The 19,862-nt window shown below is 42.0% G+C and overlaps 1 protein-coding gene across 4 annotated transcripts in view; it reads left to right on the top strand.

The window, feature by feature from the left end:
• kiz (kizuna centrosomal protein) overlaps positions 1–19,862 on the top strand; it is a 218,049-nt gene that overhangs the window by 22,262 nt on the left and 175,925 nt on the right. For all 4 annotated transcript variants that reach the window (XR_010976293.1, XR_010976294.1, XM_068045741.1 and 1 more), the window contains exon 2: positions 18,396–18,458. Coding sequence is in view for 2 of the 4 variants with exons in the window: in XM_068045741.1 (XP_067901842.1) it covers positions 18,396–18,458 (63 nt within the window). In the remaining 2 variants the exon portion in view is untranslated. The remainder of the gene's footprint in view (positions 1–18,395; positions 18,459–19,862) is intronic.

Here is a 19,862-nt window from a genome sequence, read left to right as displayed (position 1 = left end):
TGTCCAGGCCTCGCTGCCATAGAGCAAGGTACTGAGGACACAGGCTTGATACAATTGGACTTTTGTGTTCTGTGTCAGTGCGCCATTTTCCCACACTCTCTTGGCCAGTCTGGACATAGCAGAGGAAGCCTTTCCCATGCGCTTGTTTAATTCTGCATCGAAAGACAGGTTACTGGTGATAGTTGAGCCTAGGTAGGTGAACTCTTGAACCACTTCCAGAGTGTGGTTGCCGATATTGATGGATGGGGCATTTCTGACGTCCTGTCCCATGATGTTCGTTTTCTTGAGGCTGATGGCTAGGCCAAATTCATTACAGGCAGCCGCAAACCTGTCGATGAGTCTCTGCAGACACTCTTCAGTGTGAGATGTTAATGCAGCATCGTCAGCAAAGAGGAGTTCCCTGATGAGGACTTTCCGTACTTTGGACTTCGCTCTTAGACGGGCAAGGTTGAACAACCTGCCACCCGATCTTGTGTGGAGGAAAATTTCTTCTTCTGAAGACTTGAGAGCAGCAGGGAGAAAAAGATCCCGAACAGTGTAGGTGCGAGAACACGGCCCTGTTTCACGCCACTCAGGATTGGAAAGGGGTCTGATGAGGCGCCACTATGCTGAATTGTGCCTTTCATATTGTCATGGAATGAGGTGATGATACTCAGTAGCTTTGGTGGGCAACCAATCTTTTCTAGTAGTCTGAAGAGACCATGTCTGCTGATGAGGTCAAAGGCTTTGGTGAGATCAATGAAAGCAACGTAGAGGGGCATCTGTTGTTCGCGGCATTTCTCCTGTAGCTGGCGAAGGGAGAACAGCATGTTAATGGTGGATCTCTTTGCTCGAAAGCCACACTGTACCTCAGGATAGACACGCTCAGCCAGCTTCTGGAGCCTGTTTAAAGCGACTCGAGCGAAGACTTTCCCCACTATGCTGAGCAGGGAGATTCCACGGTAATTGTTGCAGTCACCACGGTGACCCTTGTTCTTATAGAGGGTGATGATATTGGCATCGCGCATGTCCTGTGGTATTGCACCCTCGTCCCAGCACAGGCAAAGCAGTTCGTGCAGTGCTGAAAGTATAGCAGGCTTGGCACTCTTGATAATTTCAGGGGTAATGCCGTCCTTCCCAGGGGCTTTTCCGCTGGCTAGAGAATCAATGGCATCACTGAGTTCCGATTTTGCTGGCTATTCGTCCAGCTCATCCATGACTGGCAGAGACAGGGCTGCATTGAGGGCGGTCTCAGTGACAACATTCTCCCTGGTGCACAGTTCTTGGTAGTGTTCCACCCAGCGGTCCATCAGTCACTGATGTTGGCAGGTGACATGAATTTCTTCCACAGTAGTTCACTGAATACGAAGGTGTTAATCCAAGGGATAGATAGAACCTATTTATCTGTTCCTTTATATAGGGTTAATTTAAAATGTAACTTAGTCGCTGGTCCTGTTACCATTGGTGTCGTTCCTAGTTTGCCCATTGATGGTGTAGATTTTCTGCTAGGAAATGATTGGTTGGTTGGGGATGAGGTATTGGCGTCTCCAGTAGTTTCAGAAAAGCCAGTTGAGGTTGCTGGAACTGAGGTTTTACAGGCAGAATTTCCCAAATGTTCCCAGACTGTGTTGTGACTAGATCCCAGGCTGATAGAGTTAAACAAGATGAAATGGATTCAGTTTTTGAGCAGGACAATTTGAGTGTTTAGTTGGCTGTGACTTTTTTCAAGGATTTAGATGGGTTGGTGATAAATGCTCCAAGGCTAGCAATGGTGAATTGTATAGCAGATTCCCTTTTGAGACATGACAGGTAGACCCTGACTTAGAAGCATGTCTCAGACGGCGTGTTCTGAGTCAGAGGCTGAGTGTTATTACGTCAAGAATGACATTCTGATGAAGTGGAGACCTCCCCAAAGGCCCGCTGATGAGGATTGGTCTGTAATCCATCAAATTGTTGTCCCTCCTTGTAACTGCAGAGGAATTTTAAGAATTGCTGATGATGTACCAGTTGCAGGTCATTTCGGTATTCAGAAGACACAGGCTAGGGTAATGATGCATTTTTACTGGCCGAAACTGCCCAGAGATGTGGTTGACTTCTGTAAGACTTGTCACACATGTCAGATGATTGCGAAGCCACAGCCTTTGATTAAGCCCCATTAATACAGATACCTGCTTTTGATGAACTCTTTAATAAGGTTCTTGTGGATTGTGTTGGACCCCAATCCACGATTAAGTCAAGTCATAAGTATCTGCTAACTATTGTGGATTTGTTTACCCAGTTTCTAGAGGTATTACCCTTGAAAAACATCGCAGCGAAAGTTGTGATTGAGGGGTTAATTCACTTGGTCTGGGTTGCCAAAAGAAATTCAGTCTGACCAGGGGTCACGTTTCATGTCAGGCATATTCCAAGAGGCCATGTGTAATTTGAGAGTGAAGCAGCTCAAATTGTCTGCTTAGCACCTGCAGTCACAGGATACTTTGGAAAGATAACACCAAATCCTAAAGATTAAGACCTATTGTTTTGAGTATCCCCATGATTGGGATAAAGGAATATCATTTTTGTTATTTGCAACCAGGGACACACCAAATGAGTCTACTGGTTTTAGTCCCTTTGATTGACCTATGGGCATGAGGTTAGGGGGTCCTCTTAACTAATTAAGGGAACATTGTTGGCACAGGAGGATGAAACTACCATCTTAGACAATGTGTCAGAGTTTCAAGAGAGACTCTCAAAAGCTTGTGAGATGGCCAGAGAACATGTCAAGGTTTCTCAGCAGGCGATGAAAACCCAAGCGGATAGAACAGCTAAGGCTGTTTTCAACCCGGAGATAAGGTGCTAGTTTTGTTGCCTTTGCCTGTTGAACCATTGAAAGCTAGATTTAGTGAACCTTATTTCATCAAAAGAAAACTCTGAGGTGAACTATGTCGTTAGTACCCTAGACAGACGGACAAGTCAAAGGATGTGTTGTAAATATGCTGAAGAGGTATTGTCTCTGTGGGCATAGCTGGCCAGTAGGTGTAGCACAAGTGGTGGAGAATGTAGATAGTGACACTGGTGCACGTGATACACCAGATGTTGAGTTTGAGAGTGAGTGTTCCCAGATTGAACCTCCTGTAGTGAAGCTGGTGAATATAGAGGTGTTAGAGGGTCTGGTTGAGGTGGTACAACATTCACCTGTGCAGCACAGGAAAGACATAACTGAATTATTGAGGGAGTATAAGCTGGTGTGTGCAGATCAGCCAGGTTGCACTTCTCTGGCTATTCCAATTGTAGAGGAAACTAAACCAATTAAACAAAACCCCTACAGACTCAATCCCAGTGAATTGGCCAGAGTCAGAGAGGAGGCTCAGTACAAGTTGAGTAATGATATAATTGAACCTAGTCAACGTAATTGGAGTACTCCTGTTGTTTTAGTACCAAAAGCAGATGGTTCGCAAAGGTTCTGTACAGACTAATGAAGGGTTAATGTGGTCTCCTCAGTACCTTGCTGTACGGCAGCGAGGCCTGGACAATGTATGTCAGCCAAGAGCGATGTCTCAATTCATTCCATCTTTGCTGCCTCCGGAGAATCCTTGGCATCAGGTGGCAGGACCGTATCTTCAACACAGAAGTCCTCGAGGCGGCCAACATCCCCAGCATATACACCCTACTGAGCCAGCGGCGCTTGAGATGGCTTGGCCATGTGACCTGCATGGAAGATGGCAGGATCCCCAAGGACACATTGTACAGCGAGCTCGTTGCTGATATCAGACCCACTGGCCGTACATGTCTCCGCTTTAAAAACGTCTGCAAACGCGACATGAAGTCCTGTGACATTGACCACAAGTCGTGGGAGTCAGTTGCCAGTGATCGCCAGAGCTGGCGGACAGCCATAAAGGCGGGGCTAAAGAGCGACGAGTCGAAGAGACATAGCTGTTGGCAGGAAAAAAAGACAGAAGCGCAAGGAGAGATCCAACTGTGTAACAGCCTCTGACGACCAATTTTATCTGCAGTGCCTGTGGAAGAGTCTGTCACTCTAGAATTGGCCTTTATAGCCACTCCAGGCACTGCTTCACAAACCACTGACCACCTCCAGGCGCTTACCCATTGTCACTCGAGACAAGGAGGCCAAAGAAGAATGTAGTAACTAAGATGGATTCCTATCCAATCCCAAGGCTTGAGGATTGTATTGATAGGGTGTGGAACCCGGCCTTTATTAGCAAGATTGATTTCCTTAAGGGAAATCCTTAAGTCTCCTTGTCTGACCAAACTAAAGAAATATCTCTACTTTTGTGACATCAGATGATCTGTTCCAGTGTAAAGTCATGCCATTTGGTATGAAAAAATGCACCAGCCACATTTCAAAGATTGACCAATCAAGTGATTGCCGAATTGAGTAATTGTGTACATTGATGACGTTTTGGTGTACAGTGACACTTGGAGTGACCATGTCAGATATTTGAGAGAACTTTTTGACCAAAGCTAACCTTGTCATAAACCTGGCAAAAAGCGAATTTGCCAAGCCAAAGTCACTTATTTAGGACATATCGTGGGTCAAGGTCAGGTATTATCATAAGACGCCAAGGTTCAGGTGGTAATAGATTTTCTGATACCTAAGACAAAGAAAGAAGTGATACAATTTCTGGGTATGTGTGGGTTCTACAGGAAATTTGTTCCTAATTTCAGCACAGTAGTCACTCCATTGACTAATCTGTTAAAACAGAATGTGAAGTTCAAATGGTCAGAGTCATGCCAAACAGCTTTTGAGAAGTGAAAGACCATTTTAATAAAAGAACCCGTTCTTGAAGCCCCAGATTTTTATAAACTATTCAAAGTGGTTATTAATGCCAGTGATGTAGGGGTTGGACTGGTGCTGCTCCAAGATGATGATACTGGTATGGAACGGCCCGTTAGCTACTTCTCTCAGAGGCTCAATCAACATCAAACAAAGTACTTGGAGTCATAGAGTTATACAGCACAGAAACAGCTCTTCGGCCCACCGTTACTTGACCATTGAGAAAGAATCTTTAAGTCTGTACTGGCTTTACAACAGTTTGCGATATATGTAACCAACAGTCGCAGAAGAATATTGGTTTATACAGATCACAATCCATTTGTGTTTCTAAAAAAGTTGAAAACCAAGAACCTCCAGCTGTTTCGTTGGAGTTTGATGTTATAGCCATTTACACTGAAAATTGTGCATGTTGCAGGGAAAAGCAATGTAATTGCTGATGCTCTATCCAGAGTTTAAAGAAGGGGTGTAAAAGAGAAGGAAAGGCCCTGAATTACAATAATTCTATGATGTTAGAATCCTAATTGTCACATTTTGTTATTGGGTAAGCACATATGCTTTTGTAAAAATTATATGTATATTTGTGAAATATGAAAGTGTTACCTGTACAGTATGTAATAAGCTGTTTGTTAAAATGTTTATGATAACTTACTGTATTTCTAAACTATTGTAAAGAAAACTTTACTGCGGTAAAGCTTTCTTTTCCCAAGAGGGGAAGTGTGATGGAATCCGTGGTTGAGAGGGAAATTAGAATTGAAACAGAATCTAAAACTGAAACCGAAATGGAAAACAAAACTGAAACAGAAGCTGGAAAAACAAGTTCAAGCTTCCGGGGAAACTGACACTGGTTAGAACTAGATAACAGGCAAACCAGGCAGGAGTGAATTGCCAGCAAGCAGAAGAAAGTGAAGACTGAAAGCTGTTTCTGTTACTTAAAGTAGCTGACTAACCAGACCCAGCCATACAGTGCACAGGTTGTCACTGAAGGACTTGGATCAAGGGAAGACTGGTAAATTCACATCATCAAGAGTAGAGCTGAGGAGGTTCTGGAGAAGTGCGCCTTGTGGTGAAGACAGCACCTGTGGAGTTCGGATTGAGAGGGAACTGCTGTCGGAAGAAAATAAATCGTTGAAGAAAGGAGCTGAAAATCTACCTGAGGAACTTCAGAGTTGTGAAGAACTGTAATTTTTACTATACATGCTGGGTGGACTGCCCAGTGAAACCCTGAAACCCATCTCTGTTGTATCTGATACTTAAGGTGCAATTTGTAATATATATATTGATGGTGATCTGTCCATTATTTCATGTTTAATTTATGTTGGTTTGGGTTTGAGTGTTAAAGTAAAATTTATAAAAATGAAATCTTGTCCATTTTGTTTAGTTTCTTAAATTGGGGTAAATCGGTGGATTCGATTCTTTTCATTTGTTGTTGACTCCATGGGGATCATAACATTTGAGAGAGATAAACAAATTGAAAGAAATTTAGAAAGGAAGCAGTCAATAAAATGAGAGCTTTGTCTCCTTGATTATTCTACCAGTGTAAGAATGGAACATACCTTCGGCTGTCTAGGCCTTCAGCTTTGGAAATTCCTCCCTAAACTGACCCACCTCCCTCTCCTCATTTAAGACCCTCCTTAAAAACCTACCTCCTTGACCAAGCTTTTGGCCAGCTGTTTAGTCTAAATGATCTGAAATTGGAGAAAATCAGAAAGCAAAAAAATGACTGCACAATTTAAAATGCCCAAAAGAAAGAAATCTAGTCAAAGAAAGGTGAAGGTTGGAAATGGAAAAAGTGTGTAGCCATTTAAAGCTTTGATTAATCCACATCCTGTTTTAATGTGTGCCTCGTTTATAATGTGAATATAATGGTTGACTTATTTTTGGTCCCGTTTCTATTTGTAAAACTTAAATTAGAAATTTATAAACATTTATTTAGTCTTTTTTACTACAAATGCCTTCCCTTTTCAGGTATATGATCATGCTTGAGCCTATATGACCATTGGGGCATCACAACTGAGCTAGTGTCCACATAAGTACACCATTTGGCAAGGGTCACTCAATGGTGATTAGAAATGGGGCCTTGGGTGTTTCTTCCCCCACCCGCCCCCACTTCCTTAGCACTTCCTTCTGATGCATTTGTAATGCTGACCCACAGTTCTGGTAGAGATCAGTTAACTCAGCTTGGATTGAAGATGAAACCCAGGAACTTCCAAATCTATATGGCTCGGTACCATATCATACATCAATTATCCACAAGGCCAACACGATTTTTGTGTGAATCAATTTACTGAAAAGTTGTATAGCAGCAGTCCAAACTACTTGGAATCGAGATTTTTGGTGGAGGCTTATTCAGAATACTCTGGTTGAAAGAGGCACAGTGGCGCAGTGGTTAGCACCGCAGCCTCACAGCTCCAGTGACCCGGGTTCAATTCTGTGTACTGCCTGTGTGGAGTTTGCAAGTTCTCCCTGTGTCTGCGTGGGTTTCCTCCGGGTGCTCCGGTTTCCTCCCACATGCCAAAGACTTGCAGGTTGATAGGTAAATTGGCCATTAGCAATTGCCCCTAGTATAGGTAGGTGGTAGGGGAATATAGGGACAGGTGGGGATGTGGTAGGAATATGGAATTAGTGTAGGATTAGTATAAATGGGTGGCTGATGGTCGGCACAGACTCGGTGGGCCGAAGGGCCTGTTTCAGTGCTGTAACTCTAAATAAAATAAAAATTAAAATAAAAAATGTCTCCCAAGCACAGATTATGAATCATTTTTTTTCACCATGCAACTGCACACAGCTGACAATACCAGGCAGATCAATGAGTTCATAAATAAACTATGATCGCCAGATATGCCAATGGAACGGGAAATGGGGAAAAGGTCCATTATGCTGGAGTCCTGAACATTTTGTGCCAGACAAGTTTTTGACCATGTTATGGACAGGGTGGAAATGATATGGATGGTTTCTCTTTTCACCTCTCAACTGACCACAGACAGTGTTTTTATTAGAGTTGTGTTCTAACCCTTGAGCATTTTAATGGTCAATAAACAGACAAATGACAGGTTTTCTCATAGGTTTAAAGTAAGATAAATGTTTATTAAGCAAAACCCAAAAATTTGCAACTTCACTCACACACACATGCACACACACAAGAGAAGATAGAGATTAAAAGATAGCATACATTTAGGTCTGCTGTTTGATAAAAGAGTTTTTTTGTGAAACCTTGTTTGTTTTCCCAGGAGGAAAATTTAAACAATGCAGGCCTGTGCTTCCTTTTGTCCTGATTCACTGGAGTCAAGCTTTGGAGAATTTCAGATGGACGGATGCTTGGCTGCAGACATCTTTGGTTAAATCTGAGTTACAGTCCGATGATGAAGATCTTGTTTCAATCTCTCCGATGGGGAGTTTTCAAAGGTCACCTTTTGGCCTTTTGGTCACCGCCTCTAGGTAGTTTTTAAAGATGGTACTCTCCTTGGCTGGAATAGATTTATCTCAGCCACCTGGCTACTGACTTTCTGTCTCTGCACTGGCTTTCTGCACATAAATGTCTCCCTATTAAAAAAAAATCTTATCAGGCTTGATTTCTGTCAGCTGTCCCTTGGTGTTTTCATACAATATGTGGCCGTCGTTAGACAATGGTGTTTGAATGTTGCTCATCTTGATAAAGTAGTGTTTGGTCACATCTATTATCCTGAGTTTGGGTCTGGAGACTCTATGTCTGCAAAGGCCATTGTTAGCCCAAATGATTGAGAAAGGTATCCATTAACATTGAATGGGGCCATTAGCATTTCTAATACTTTCTTCAGGCTGGTCCAGAAGTAATGGTGGATTCAGTCTCCAGCAGTCACGATGTATTTTCACATTCTAGGCAAGGTCACCTGACTTCTTACACCATTTTATCTTATAGCAAAAGTGTGTCCATTTTGGGAGGTTAATTCATCAGTTTATAGTTCATAATTGCTCCTTGCGTGAGTGTGACAACCAACATTGCTTGCTATGGTTGAAGCACCGGCTGTAAGATGGGAAGATGTAATTGAGTGAACTGGTAAACACATAGTTATGTTATATGTTATTGCCACTTCAAATGTGCTCAATCATAATATCCAAGGGCAATTAGGGATGGGCAATAAATGCTGGCCTAGCCAGCGACGCCCACATCCTACGAACAAATATAACAGAAATACTGCCATATTCAACAGTTGACCAGCATTGCTAGGCATATTAGGGAAAGGAGTTCAGCTCAGTTTTTTGTGGTCAATTCATTTTTGATGCCATCAGAATTTGCCTTAGTTAAAATTTAAAACCTTGGTTTGTGACTCTTGCTGCTCCCTCTCAAACCTAAGATCAAATTTAGTCATATTGTTACTCTTGGCAAGATGTTCCCTTAATGTCAGATTGTTAGCTCAATTCTGGTTCATTACTCATCATTAAATCTAGTATGGCCTGTTCCCTTGAAAACTGTCCTGAATATGTTACAGAAATTTGTTGCCTTTACTGCCTGAGCCATTTTGCTTCTTCCAGTTGTTACGAGAGTCCATATTTTTTGTTATAACTTGGAATCAATATTTTTTTTAAAAGTAAAAAAAGATTTCATGGACATCTAAACATCTGGAGATAGCTGAACTTTATGGATGCTTTAAAATTAAAAACAGGTCAACAAGAGGTTCCTGGCTTTGACCAGTAAACAAATACTGAACATCAGCGGCTAAATTTTATTAGCGCACCGCGCTCTGAACTGGGCGGCTTTCCGACACTGAAGTGCCGCCGCCGAGCCCCCGTGATGTCACGCGCAGGGGCACATTTAAATAGAGTGGGTGGCTGCTGCATCCCCAGCAACAGCGTCCGGCGCTATTTTTATAGGGCTTCAAGCCCTTCAGTAACATTTTAATATTTAAAGGCCTGGCCTCTGAAAAATAAAATTTTATTTCCTCTAAATCCCATCTTCCAACCCCCCCCCCCCCCAAATGGGTAATTTATGTATAAATTGCCCTCTGCCCCCATAATAAACTTTTATTGATATCCCAAACTTCCCCCCCCACCCCGAAATTGGTTCCCTTTGACCCTCAACCCCTTCCCACCATCCCCACAGCCAATAAAAATTGTTTTCCCCGCTCTCCCACTCCTCCAGCCCTGAAAGTTTTGTTCCTCCCCCCCTCCCTCCAGGTTCTCGCCTCAGAACTCCATTTGGAGTTCCGAAGGCATGCAAGGTGCGATCGGTGGCCGTAAAATCGGCGTGGGACGGCCGCCGCCAGCAGGTAAGTTCATTTACATCTATTTTATGTTAATTTAAATATTTTGATGAAGGCCCTTGCCAAGCGGCAGTTGGGGGGTGGTGGTGCGTGCGGCACCGAGATCCCACTGCCACCAGTAATATGCGGCGGATTCTTCTCAATGTTGGGGGTCGAGGCGGGCCTCTCCCTGCAGAATTTTACGGGCCCCTCCGCTGCGACCCATGGGGTTGAGGGGCTGGTAAAATTCAGATCCAGGTGATTTCAAGTAAACCACAGGGCTTTTGACCTAAGAGCTACCCATTGTTGTGACAAGAGAGAATTTATGACTTCGCATGAAACTTGCTTGAGAAAGTTAGTTTCATTTTGAACTATTAAAAGATGCTGGTCTTTGGACTGAAAGCAGGCAGTTGGAATCTGCATATGCACCTGTAGGAGATCAGAAGAAAAAACAGACAAGTATTACCTCTCAAAAAGAATCTCTGCTCTGGAAAAGCAAAAGCTTGTATGAAGTTGTACTATTGCCTCCTGCATTTTTGAAGAAACCCTGAATGGTTGCTGAAACCTTGCACCTTTTTTTTTAAAAAAAGGACTTTGCATCAAATGTGTGAGGCCTAAAACCTCTGTTGCTGCACACTTGATGCAAGACCTATGTGAAGGCTTCTGCAGTTGAATTTCTTTGAATGCCTACCCAAACAGACTGTTCATCAACCTCGCCTGGAAAATTCCTGGTGGCAGCAAACTATTTGACTTTGGGATACCTCGCCAAACCAAAGGACTTCCTTCCAGACCATTGCAGTCTAAGTTTTTTAAAAAAAACATTCCTTCTACTCCTTTGAAACAGCTGTAAACAAAAATCCCTTTTTTTCCCTGTTAACCATTTTTTGGATGTATGTGCGTGAGGGCTAGGATAATAATACAGGCCTTCAATATTTCGATTCACATATATATTTACTTAATTATTGGTTAACCCTTGGTTTTAGAATAAACTGATAATGTTGTTGAGTAAAGAAATCTGGTTGGTGTGCTTTATTCTGGGGACAAATAGAGTGTGTAACTGGCTGTTTCGGTAAGTGGGAAAATTTATTGATATGCTGTAATCTGTGGAGAAGTGGGACTGAATTAACAGTGCACTCTTCCTGCCTCAGTCGTAACACACTCTATGTGAAAATAAAAATCGCTCATTATAACCACATTGTTTTTGCTACATGCTTCCCTGATCTCCGCAACAATGTCATTACTATCAAAGTCTGTAGACAACTCCAGCTGTCTTGCATTCTTTGCTCTTCCTTAACTTTACCTATAGTGTATCCACTGCCTGTCAACCTTAGTGAAAAACCTTTTCGACTGCTGTAGTTGCTTCTGCCTCATGTTGGGTGAGAGGTTTAGGGGTCCATCATGTGTCTCTGATCTTTTCTGGCTATCGTGGACAGTCTTCTTACTGAGGAAAGATTCCAAAATGGGACGCTTACCTTTGGTTATCTCAGCATGCAGTAAACCCAGGAGTCAGCATGCTGATCATAATGGACATGGTTACAGTAGAATGCAAAAGCGGTTATTTGTGAAGTTTTTGTAAGATGAGAGCATGTAAGGATCAACAAACATTTTTATTTGAAGACCTGGGTTGTAAAGTTACCTCATGAACATGCATGGTAAATTATTATTAAAACTTTGTACGGTGCATTCTTGGGAGTTGTAGCTGGTTCATCTTAACTTGCCTAACCTGGTAAGGGCCAATAAACCTTTGCAGAATTTGGTGACCAAATGCCAAATGGTATCATTGTCACTCAGACTGACAGAAAATGGAACATGGTGTCCTGTAAGGATCAGCACTGGCACTGTTGTTGTTCGCCATGTATCTAAGTGATTTGAACTAAGGGATTGGAGGTATAGTGGTGAAGTTTTCAGATGGTAACAAATTGGGGTGTATAGCTAAAAATGTTTCAGATTGTACAAGTTACAGGAATATATAAACAGAGTTGCAGAGTGGACACTTAAATGATAAATGAATTTTAATATAGCAATGTGAGGTGGTTCATTTTGGTAGGAGGAATAAGGAGGCTATTTATTCCTTAGAAAGTAAAAAGATAAATGGGGTAGAGAAGCAAAAATGTATAAGTCGTTCAAAAGTAGCAACACCAGTTGATAAAGCCATTAAAAGTGCAAAGTACTGGGGTTCATTTCTAGAGGAATTGAATACAAAAACAGAGAAGTAATGTTAACTTTTTATCAAACCTTGGTAAGACCACCCTTGTTATTTGGAACTGTATGCAGTTCTGGTCTCTGTACTTCAAAAAATATTGAAGCAATGGAGAAACTGCAAAAAAGATTTACAAGTATGTTAGCATAATTGAGAGGGTGCAGCTATCAGGAAGTAAGGAGGGCATTTCTCCTAAGTCTGATCTAGAGCAGCACTTCAACTTTGCCATCCACAAAACGGCAGGCTCTGCACCATGCAACATTTGGCCACAGTTTTAGGTTCATAAAATTCTTTTCTTCCAAAATATTTATTTCTATTTTGTCCCCTTTGATTTCTTGTAGCTCTGTAAGATTTCCCTACCCCCCCAAAATGAAGTTTGTCTATTTAGGACAAATGACAACAGAAGATGGTAGATGTGATGCCATAGTCAGAAGAAGGATAGAGATAGCCAGAAGTAATTTTGTGAAGATGAAGGATTTGTTAACAATAAGAAAGGTCAAGCTTTTAACAAGGAAAAAACTCAAGATGCTACATTCTATCCACTTTCCTGTGTGTCTCAGAAACCTGGACAATAAGTAAAGATCTGTGGAAGAAAATAGAGGCTTTTGAAATGTGGATGTTAAGACGTTTGCTTAAAATTCCTTATACAGACCATAAGACAAATTAAGAGGTGCTTGAAATTGCAAGAGCAAAAAGAAATCTAAAAAGTAACATCCAGAAGAGAAAATTTCAGTATTTTGGCCATTTGATTAGAGCTGAAAAGCTACAGAGATCTCTTCTAGAGGGCAAGGTGGAGGGCAGCAGAAAGAGGTGTTGACGTAGGCATGGTCAGATGATGGACGTCACAGAGCAGTTGCAGACGATCTACAGTGGATGTGTGAGGATGGCGCAAAATAGACGAGCGTGACATATCATGATAGCAGATCTGTTAGGAGCAAATGAAGAAACTTTCAGTGCAAGGCATTTTCAACAACTGGAGCTCACCCATATACTTCAAATTAAGTTGACCCCAGAAACTATGGCGGGGTCGATGTTAGATGAACATCTTGCTCCGCCACACTTCTGGGGTGATTGCACTACTGAGGAAATTCTTGGTTTTGAGATTTTACAGGGCAAGGGGTTGGAAGCAGCAACAGAGAACTACTGGGTCAAGTCAAAATTAACTTCCGAAGAAGGGTCACTGACCCGAAACGTTAACTCTGCTTCTCTTTTCACAGGTGCTGCCAGACCTGCTGAGTGGTTCCAGCATTTCTTGTTTTTATTTCAGATTTCCAGCATCCGCAGTATTTTGCTTTTATTGTTAATTTTTCTGCCATTTTGTGATGTTCTAAATCAAAGAAACAAGAAACTAAGTGCTTTCTAAATTACAGCATCAAATATTTAAACAATGAATATCTTTGGCCTCCTTATCTCGAGAGACAATGGATAAGCGCCTGGAGGTGGTCAGTGGTTTGTGAAGCAGCGCCTGGAGTGGCTATAAAGGCCAATTCTAGAGTGACAGGCTCTTCCACAGGTGCTGCAGAGAAATTTGTTTTACGGGGCTGTTGCACAGTTGGCTCTCCCCTTGCACCTCTGTCTTTTTTCCTGCCAACTACTAAGTCTCTTCGACTCGCCACATTTTAGCCCCGTCTTTATGGCTGCCCGCCAGCTCTGGCGAACGCTGGCAACTGACTCCCACGACTTGTGATCAATGTCACAGGATTTCATGTCGCATTTGCAGATGTCTTTAAAGCGGAGACATGGACAGCCGGTGGGTCTGATACCAGTGGCGAGCTCGCTGTACAATGTGTCTTTGGGGATCCTGCCATCTTCCATGTGGCTCACATGGCCAAGCCATCTCAAGCGCCGTTGACTCAGTAGTGTGTACAAGCTGGAGATGTTGGCCGCCTCGAGGACTTCTGTGTTGGAGATAGGGTCCTGCCACCTGATGCCAAGTATTCTCCGGAGGCAGCGAAGATGGAATGAATTGAGACGTTCCTCTTGGCTGACATACATTGTCCAGGCCTCGCTGCCATCGAGCAAGGTACTGAGGACACAGGCCTGATACACTCGGACTTTTGTGTTCCGTGTCAGTGCGCCATTTTCCCACACTCTCTTGGCCAGTCTGGACATAGCAGTGGAAGCCTTTCCCATGCGCTTGTTGATTTCTGCATCGAGAGACAGGTTACTGGTGATAGTTGAGCCTAGGTAGGTGAACTCTTGAACCACTTCCAGAGCGTGGTCGCCAATATTGATGGATGGAGCATTTCTGACGTCCTGCCCCATGATGTTCGTTTTCTTGAGGCTGATGGTTAGGCCAAATTCATTGCAGGCAGCCGCAAACCTGTCGATGAGACTCTGCAGGCACTCATCAGTGTGAGATGTTAAAGCAGCATCGTCAGCAAAGAGGAGTTCCCTGATGAGGACTTTCCGTACTTTGGACTTCGCTCTTAGACGGGCAAGGTTGAACAACCTGCCCCCTGATCTTGTGTGGAGGAAAATTCCTTCTTCAGAGGACTTGAATGCATGTGAAAGCAGCAGGGAGAAGAAAATCCCAAAAAGTGTGGGTACGAGAACACAGACCTGTTTCACACCACTCAGAATAGGAAAGGGCTCTGATGAGGAGCCACCATGTTGAATTGTGCCTTTCATATTGTCATGGAATGAGGTGATGATACTTAGTAGCTTTGGTGGACATCCAATCTTTTCTCGTAGTCTGAAGAGACCACGTCTGCTGACGAGGTCAAAGGCTTTGGTGAGATCAATGAAAGCAATGTAGAGGGGCATCTGTTGTTCGCGGCATTTCTCCTGTATCTGACGAAGGGAGAACAGCATGTCAACGGTCGATCTCTCTGCACGAAAGCCACACTGTGCCTCATGGTAGACGCGCTCGGCCAGCTTCTGGAGCCTGTTTAGAGTGACTCGAGCAAAGACTTTCCCCACTATGCTGAGCAGGGAGATTCCACGGTAGTTGTTGCAGTCACCGCGGTCACCTTTTGTTTTTATAGAGGGTGATGATATTGGCATCGCGCATGTCCTGGGGTACTGCTCCCTCGTCCCAGCACAGGCATAGCAGTTCATGTAGTGCTGAGAGTATAGCAGGCTTGGCACTCTTGATTATTTCAGGGGTAATGCTGTCCTTCCCAGGCTAGAGAATCAATAGCATCACTGAGTTCCGATTTGGTTGGCTGTATGTCCAGCTCATCCATGACTGGTAGAGGCTGGGCTGCATTGAGGGCAGTCTCAGTGACAGCATTCTCCCTGGAGTACAGTTCTGGTTAGTGCTCAATCCAGCGGTCCATTTGTTTGTGTTGGTCAGTGATTATGTCCCCTGATTTAGACTGGTTAGTGGTTAAAAGCACAAAATGGTGTGGTATTGAACCATACAGATCAGAAGATTCCAGGATTGATTCGTAGTCAATGGTAAGTTAGCTGACCTCAGTTGTGGCAGCAGTTGCGGTACTTTAATTGATCTCAGTACCTCAGGACTAGGAAGGGTAAAAAAAATCCAGCAAGATTCCTGCTCCTGCTTGATATCCAATGGTTCCTGCTGGCAGTTCACATGTTAAGTGATATTTTTGTATCAGTTCTAATTAGCATGGTGTTGCATCAACAGCGGTGTGATATATTTTATTTCAAAACCATATAAAGGAACAGAAATAAAAAAAGGACAGTCATCATTTTATATGTAACATTTTTGAGATTTTACATTATATTTTGTTAGGGACGCCATCATTGGCTATTCCTAAAAGTGGAATGTACAGTCCTTAAAATCTGGAGCATACCTTTACACGCTCAATATCCAGACAAATGATAGGGGGACCCAGAGATCGCAACAGAAAGCCCTTACTCCGTACTTCGGCCTCTGCAATATATCACATGCTGCCACGTGATTTTCCTCTTCAGTAGGTGAATTGAATATAATCTCTATCTGCCACTCGGGCTCTAATCTAGTAGATACCTTATGAAGCAAAAATGAAAAATATGCAGTATAAAACAGTGAATAAATTTCATCATCTTTGTTTCATAAAATAATATGAAAAACAACACGCAAAACAACAGGCTTTCCACAGAAATACAATCTGAACCCTTTTGGAGTTACACTGAAACAATAGACTGCATTTCCAACATCAATATTAACTGAAAAGCCATTGAACAATGTGTGTGAATATGGGTTCTTATTACCCATGTATCTCATTTGTGGGATGAGCACACGCTAAGTTAAAACAGCTTTCTGCTGAACAGGGGTACTTTGTGAAGCAGGTTTAAGGCAAAGGTGAAGGATTGATGGATGTGTGAAGGTCATTTATCCATGTCTTTTGGTCTGAGAGAAGTTGGACTGATCATTGTGTTTAGGGTAATAAAGTGCTTGAAGAGCTAAGTGGAGTGTCCAAAGCCATCGTAATAGAATGATTAGGAGAAATTGAGATGGGCTAAGTGCATCTTTCTGGCTCCATGTTGATAGATTCACTGTCACTTTGTGAATCTTTTGATGTGTTGTGATTTAGTGGTTGTATGTATGAAATGTAGAGATCAAAGGCAGAATTGGTATGAGTTTTGAGTGAACCACTGTATGTTGCAGTCATATTATATTGTGGAGTATGATGTGTCTGAATTCTCTTAATGAATTGTGAGCTCAATAAAGAATTGTGTAATCATACTGGAATTGTATAGTGTGATTTACCTGAGTACTCATGTTTGATCGTATAACATGAGCTTGTTAAAGATCTGATTCTGTGGTTGTTCTGGGGTGAGTAGGATTCAGATTGCTTGGGAGGAGGTAGTCTCACTGCTTCACTTTAGAGTTAGTTCAGGCCTTGACACCCAGGATGATTGTGAACCGATGCTAAACTTGTAGTGTGAATACACATTAAGTTTATTGAAGTATTCCTGTTTTGAGATGCTCAAATTAAAAAATAATTAATGGAGGAGAGTGATTGCAAACTGTGTCAAATCTGGTCAAGTGGTGGATCTCAAAGGTTGGATTGTGGAAAATTGGTATCATACTTGTCTTATCACATTTCTGTAGAGGTCAGTAATGTATAAATTGCTGGTTAACAGCTGTAAAATGTTTGCTTTCACCACACTTAATTTATTAAAATTAAGACCAGCCAGTGTAATAAGATGTTAGAGTGTTCTCTAAATAGTCTCATTAAAATGAGACGACTTAATTTGTGCATTGTCTGCTGCTGCATTTTCCAAAGTAACTCTAACAGTCACTGGGGCTATTTACTTTAGATGGTTGTTAGCAAATTCCAGTTATTGTGCCAATGTAAATTTGCCTCGGTTTAATCTACACAGAGTTTCAAATAGTACATGAGCCAATTATTTTGAATGAATACACGGTGTGTTCTGCGCAGTGGGACGCAGAGACTTGTGTATCTGTGAAGAGCAATTTCTGTTAATGTCAAAAACCTTACACTTTCCCTAGAAAAGATATGTAGACAGTTACATGTGTATTGCAGTGTCACCACCACAAATTCATAAAGAACTATAATAAAAGCAAAATACTGTGGATGCTGGAAAACTGAAATGAAAACCAGAAATGCTGGAAATACTCAGCAGGTCTGGCAGCATCTGTGGAGAGAGAAACAGACCTAACGTTTCAGGTCAGTGACCCTTCTTCATAAAGAACTATGTTTTCTTGCAGTATGGAAAATTGTGATTTGCTCTGTATCTATTTAACTGAAAATGGCTTATCTAAAAGCCAGAACTTTATTGAAACATTTCAGTGTGCATGATTTTGAATAGTAAACTATAGTATCAGTAGAACACTGCTTTTATTTAACGCTATCTGCTGTGCTTGGTTTTGCTTTTTGCTGCACATGCACTTGGAATCAATTATAAGCATGTGAAATAACATCAAAAGCATTCAACAGTCAACGTATTTTATAGAGGAATTTGTATCATTTTAATCAGTCACGTTGTTTCATGAATTGAGTGTAATTGCACATAATTTGGTGGCTCATCACCACCTTCTCAAGGGCAATTAGGGATGGGCAAAAAATGCTGGCCTTGCCTGTGATGCCCACGTTCCATGAACGAATAAAAACATTTACAATTTACAATTGGTTTTTAAGTTACTATATTCAGTACATTCAGCTATCAAATTAAAAGTTTCCTCCTTAATAGTAAGCCTACATCTGTTTTGAAAGTGTCTGAGATGTCCCATGACCGTGTTTTCTAATGTCTGCAATAATCTGTTTGAGAATTCTTTCAGAAGCATTTTCTAAATTTTTTTTTTTAGTGAACAAAAAAGACTGGAGCTGGAAAAGAATCTTTTGGAATGTAGCCAGTCGGGTCAGTGGATGTAAGTAGAACATTGTTTTGGTATTACTGCATGTACTTTAGATCAGGACCTTCTTAACATTTATTGTGAATACCAGTCTTAAAAAAAAAAAATTGGTGATTTGTTTTTTGTGGAACATTTTTCCAATGTCTGAACCCAGTATCAGCAACATTATTTCAAAATCTGGTGTAGTATACGGCTGACGAACACTAAAATTTCCCTTTTTTCCCCGACAATGATCTGGATCAGCAGAGAGCCAAAAGGCAGAGCTGTTCCATCTGCTGTAAGAATACTTATAGTTAGTATGTACCACAGGGTTGGCACAGCCAGAGATGGAGTTTGTTAAGTGCTGCCTCAAGGCTGCACATGGGCTGTTCTACTCTTCATTTTTGTCTCACTTAATCCCCTTTCCCTTCAAGCCTGACAGAGGTGGCCAATGAATGGGTTTGACTGAGAACTTCTGAGTCTTTCTGAAAATCTTCCATCTCCCCATTACTGCACTTTATTTTCCCCCATCTCTTTAAATTTACTTGCACACAGTTTTCCTCTCCCGACTCTGTTGCGTTCCTTACCCTTGCCCCAACTTGCTCTTGTGTCTGTCAATAGTGATGCAAATCAGTTGACCTAGGAATTTTAAGAGCTCTTAGTGCATTATTATTCAGGATTAACAATTCTCTTAACCTTTTAAAGATGACTTGCACCAGTGGAGGAAAATCAACCCTCAAAAGTTGCCAGTTTCTTTTTCTGTTCGGTGCTGAATTCAGCTGAGTCAGCAGTTGTGCCCCAACGGTTGCACTGAACTCTGTAGAGGGGGAAAATCAGGAAAGGTTTCATTCCTGATACCCATTATTGATGGCTTTTGGAAAGTGTGGGGATGTTAGATAAGGTTTGGATCAGGTTTTGTAGTTATGTCTTCCATTGTTTGGTAGTGGCATGACACTCAGAGAACTTTCTGGCCACCATCACTGTTAACCTGGAGTGGAATGGCTAAAATCCATCTCCCTAGGTTTGTGCTGTGTTTAAGAACTTTTGGTTGGGTTTTTAAGTTGAGCCTTAGCAGTTCTCGCTCAAACCTACTGCCTAATTTCTTGGTGCCATTGCTTACTACAGGTGCAGTGAGTTATGCTGATGATGTGCTGGTCTTGCCTCTGAAGCTTGTTTTTCTGCAATTGTCTACAAAACCTTAAGAGCATATCTTGGAATGGTGGCTGATAAACACCCCCGAAACAGAATTTACATAGCTAATAGCATGTGACATGGTACATAAAAGGTTACTACACACAATAAGAGCTCATGATGTTGGGGTAATATATTTGCATGGATAGAGGATTGGCAAACTAACAGGAAGTAGAGAGTCTGGATAAATGGGCATATAAGATAATCAGAGGGTTAGATAGGGTGGATAGTGAGAGTCTTTTTCCTCGG

Source organism: Heterodontus francisci, chromosome 13, assembly GCF_036365525.1.
Source record: "Heterodontus francisci isolate sHetFra1 chromosome 13, sHetFra1.hap1, whole genome shotgun sequence".
NCBI lineage: Eukaryota > Metazoa > Chordata > Chondrichthyes > Heterodontiformes > Heterodontidae > Heterodontus > Heterodontus francisci.
Note: the sequence above shows the minus strand (reverse complement) of the source record. Positions and strands in the feature narration are given on the sequence as shown.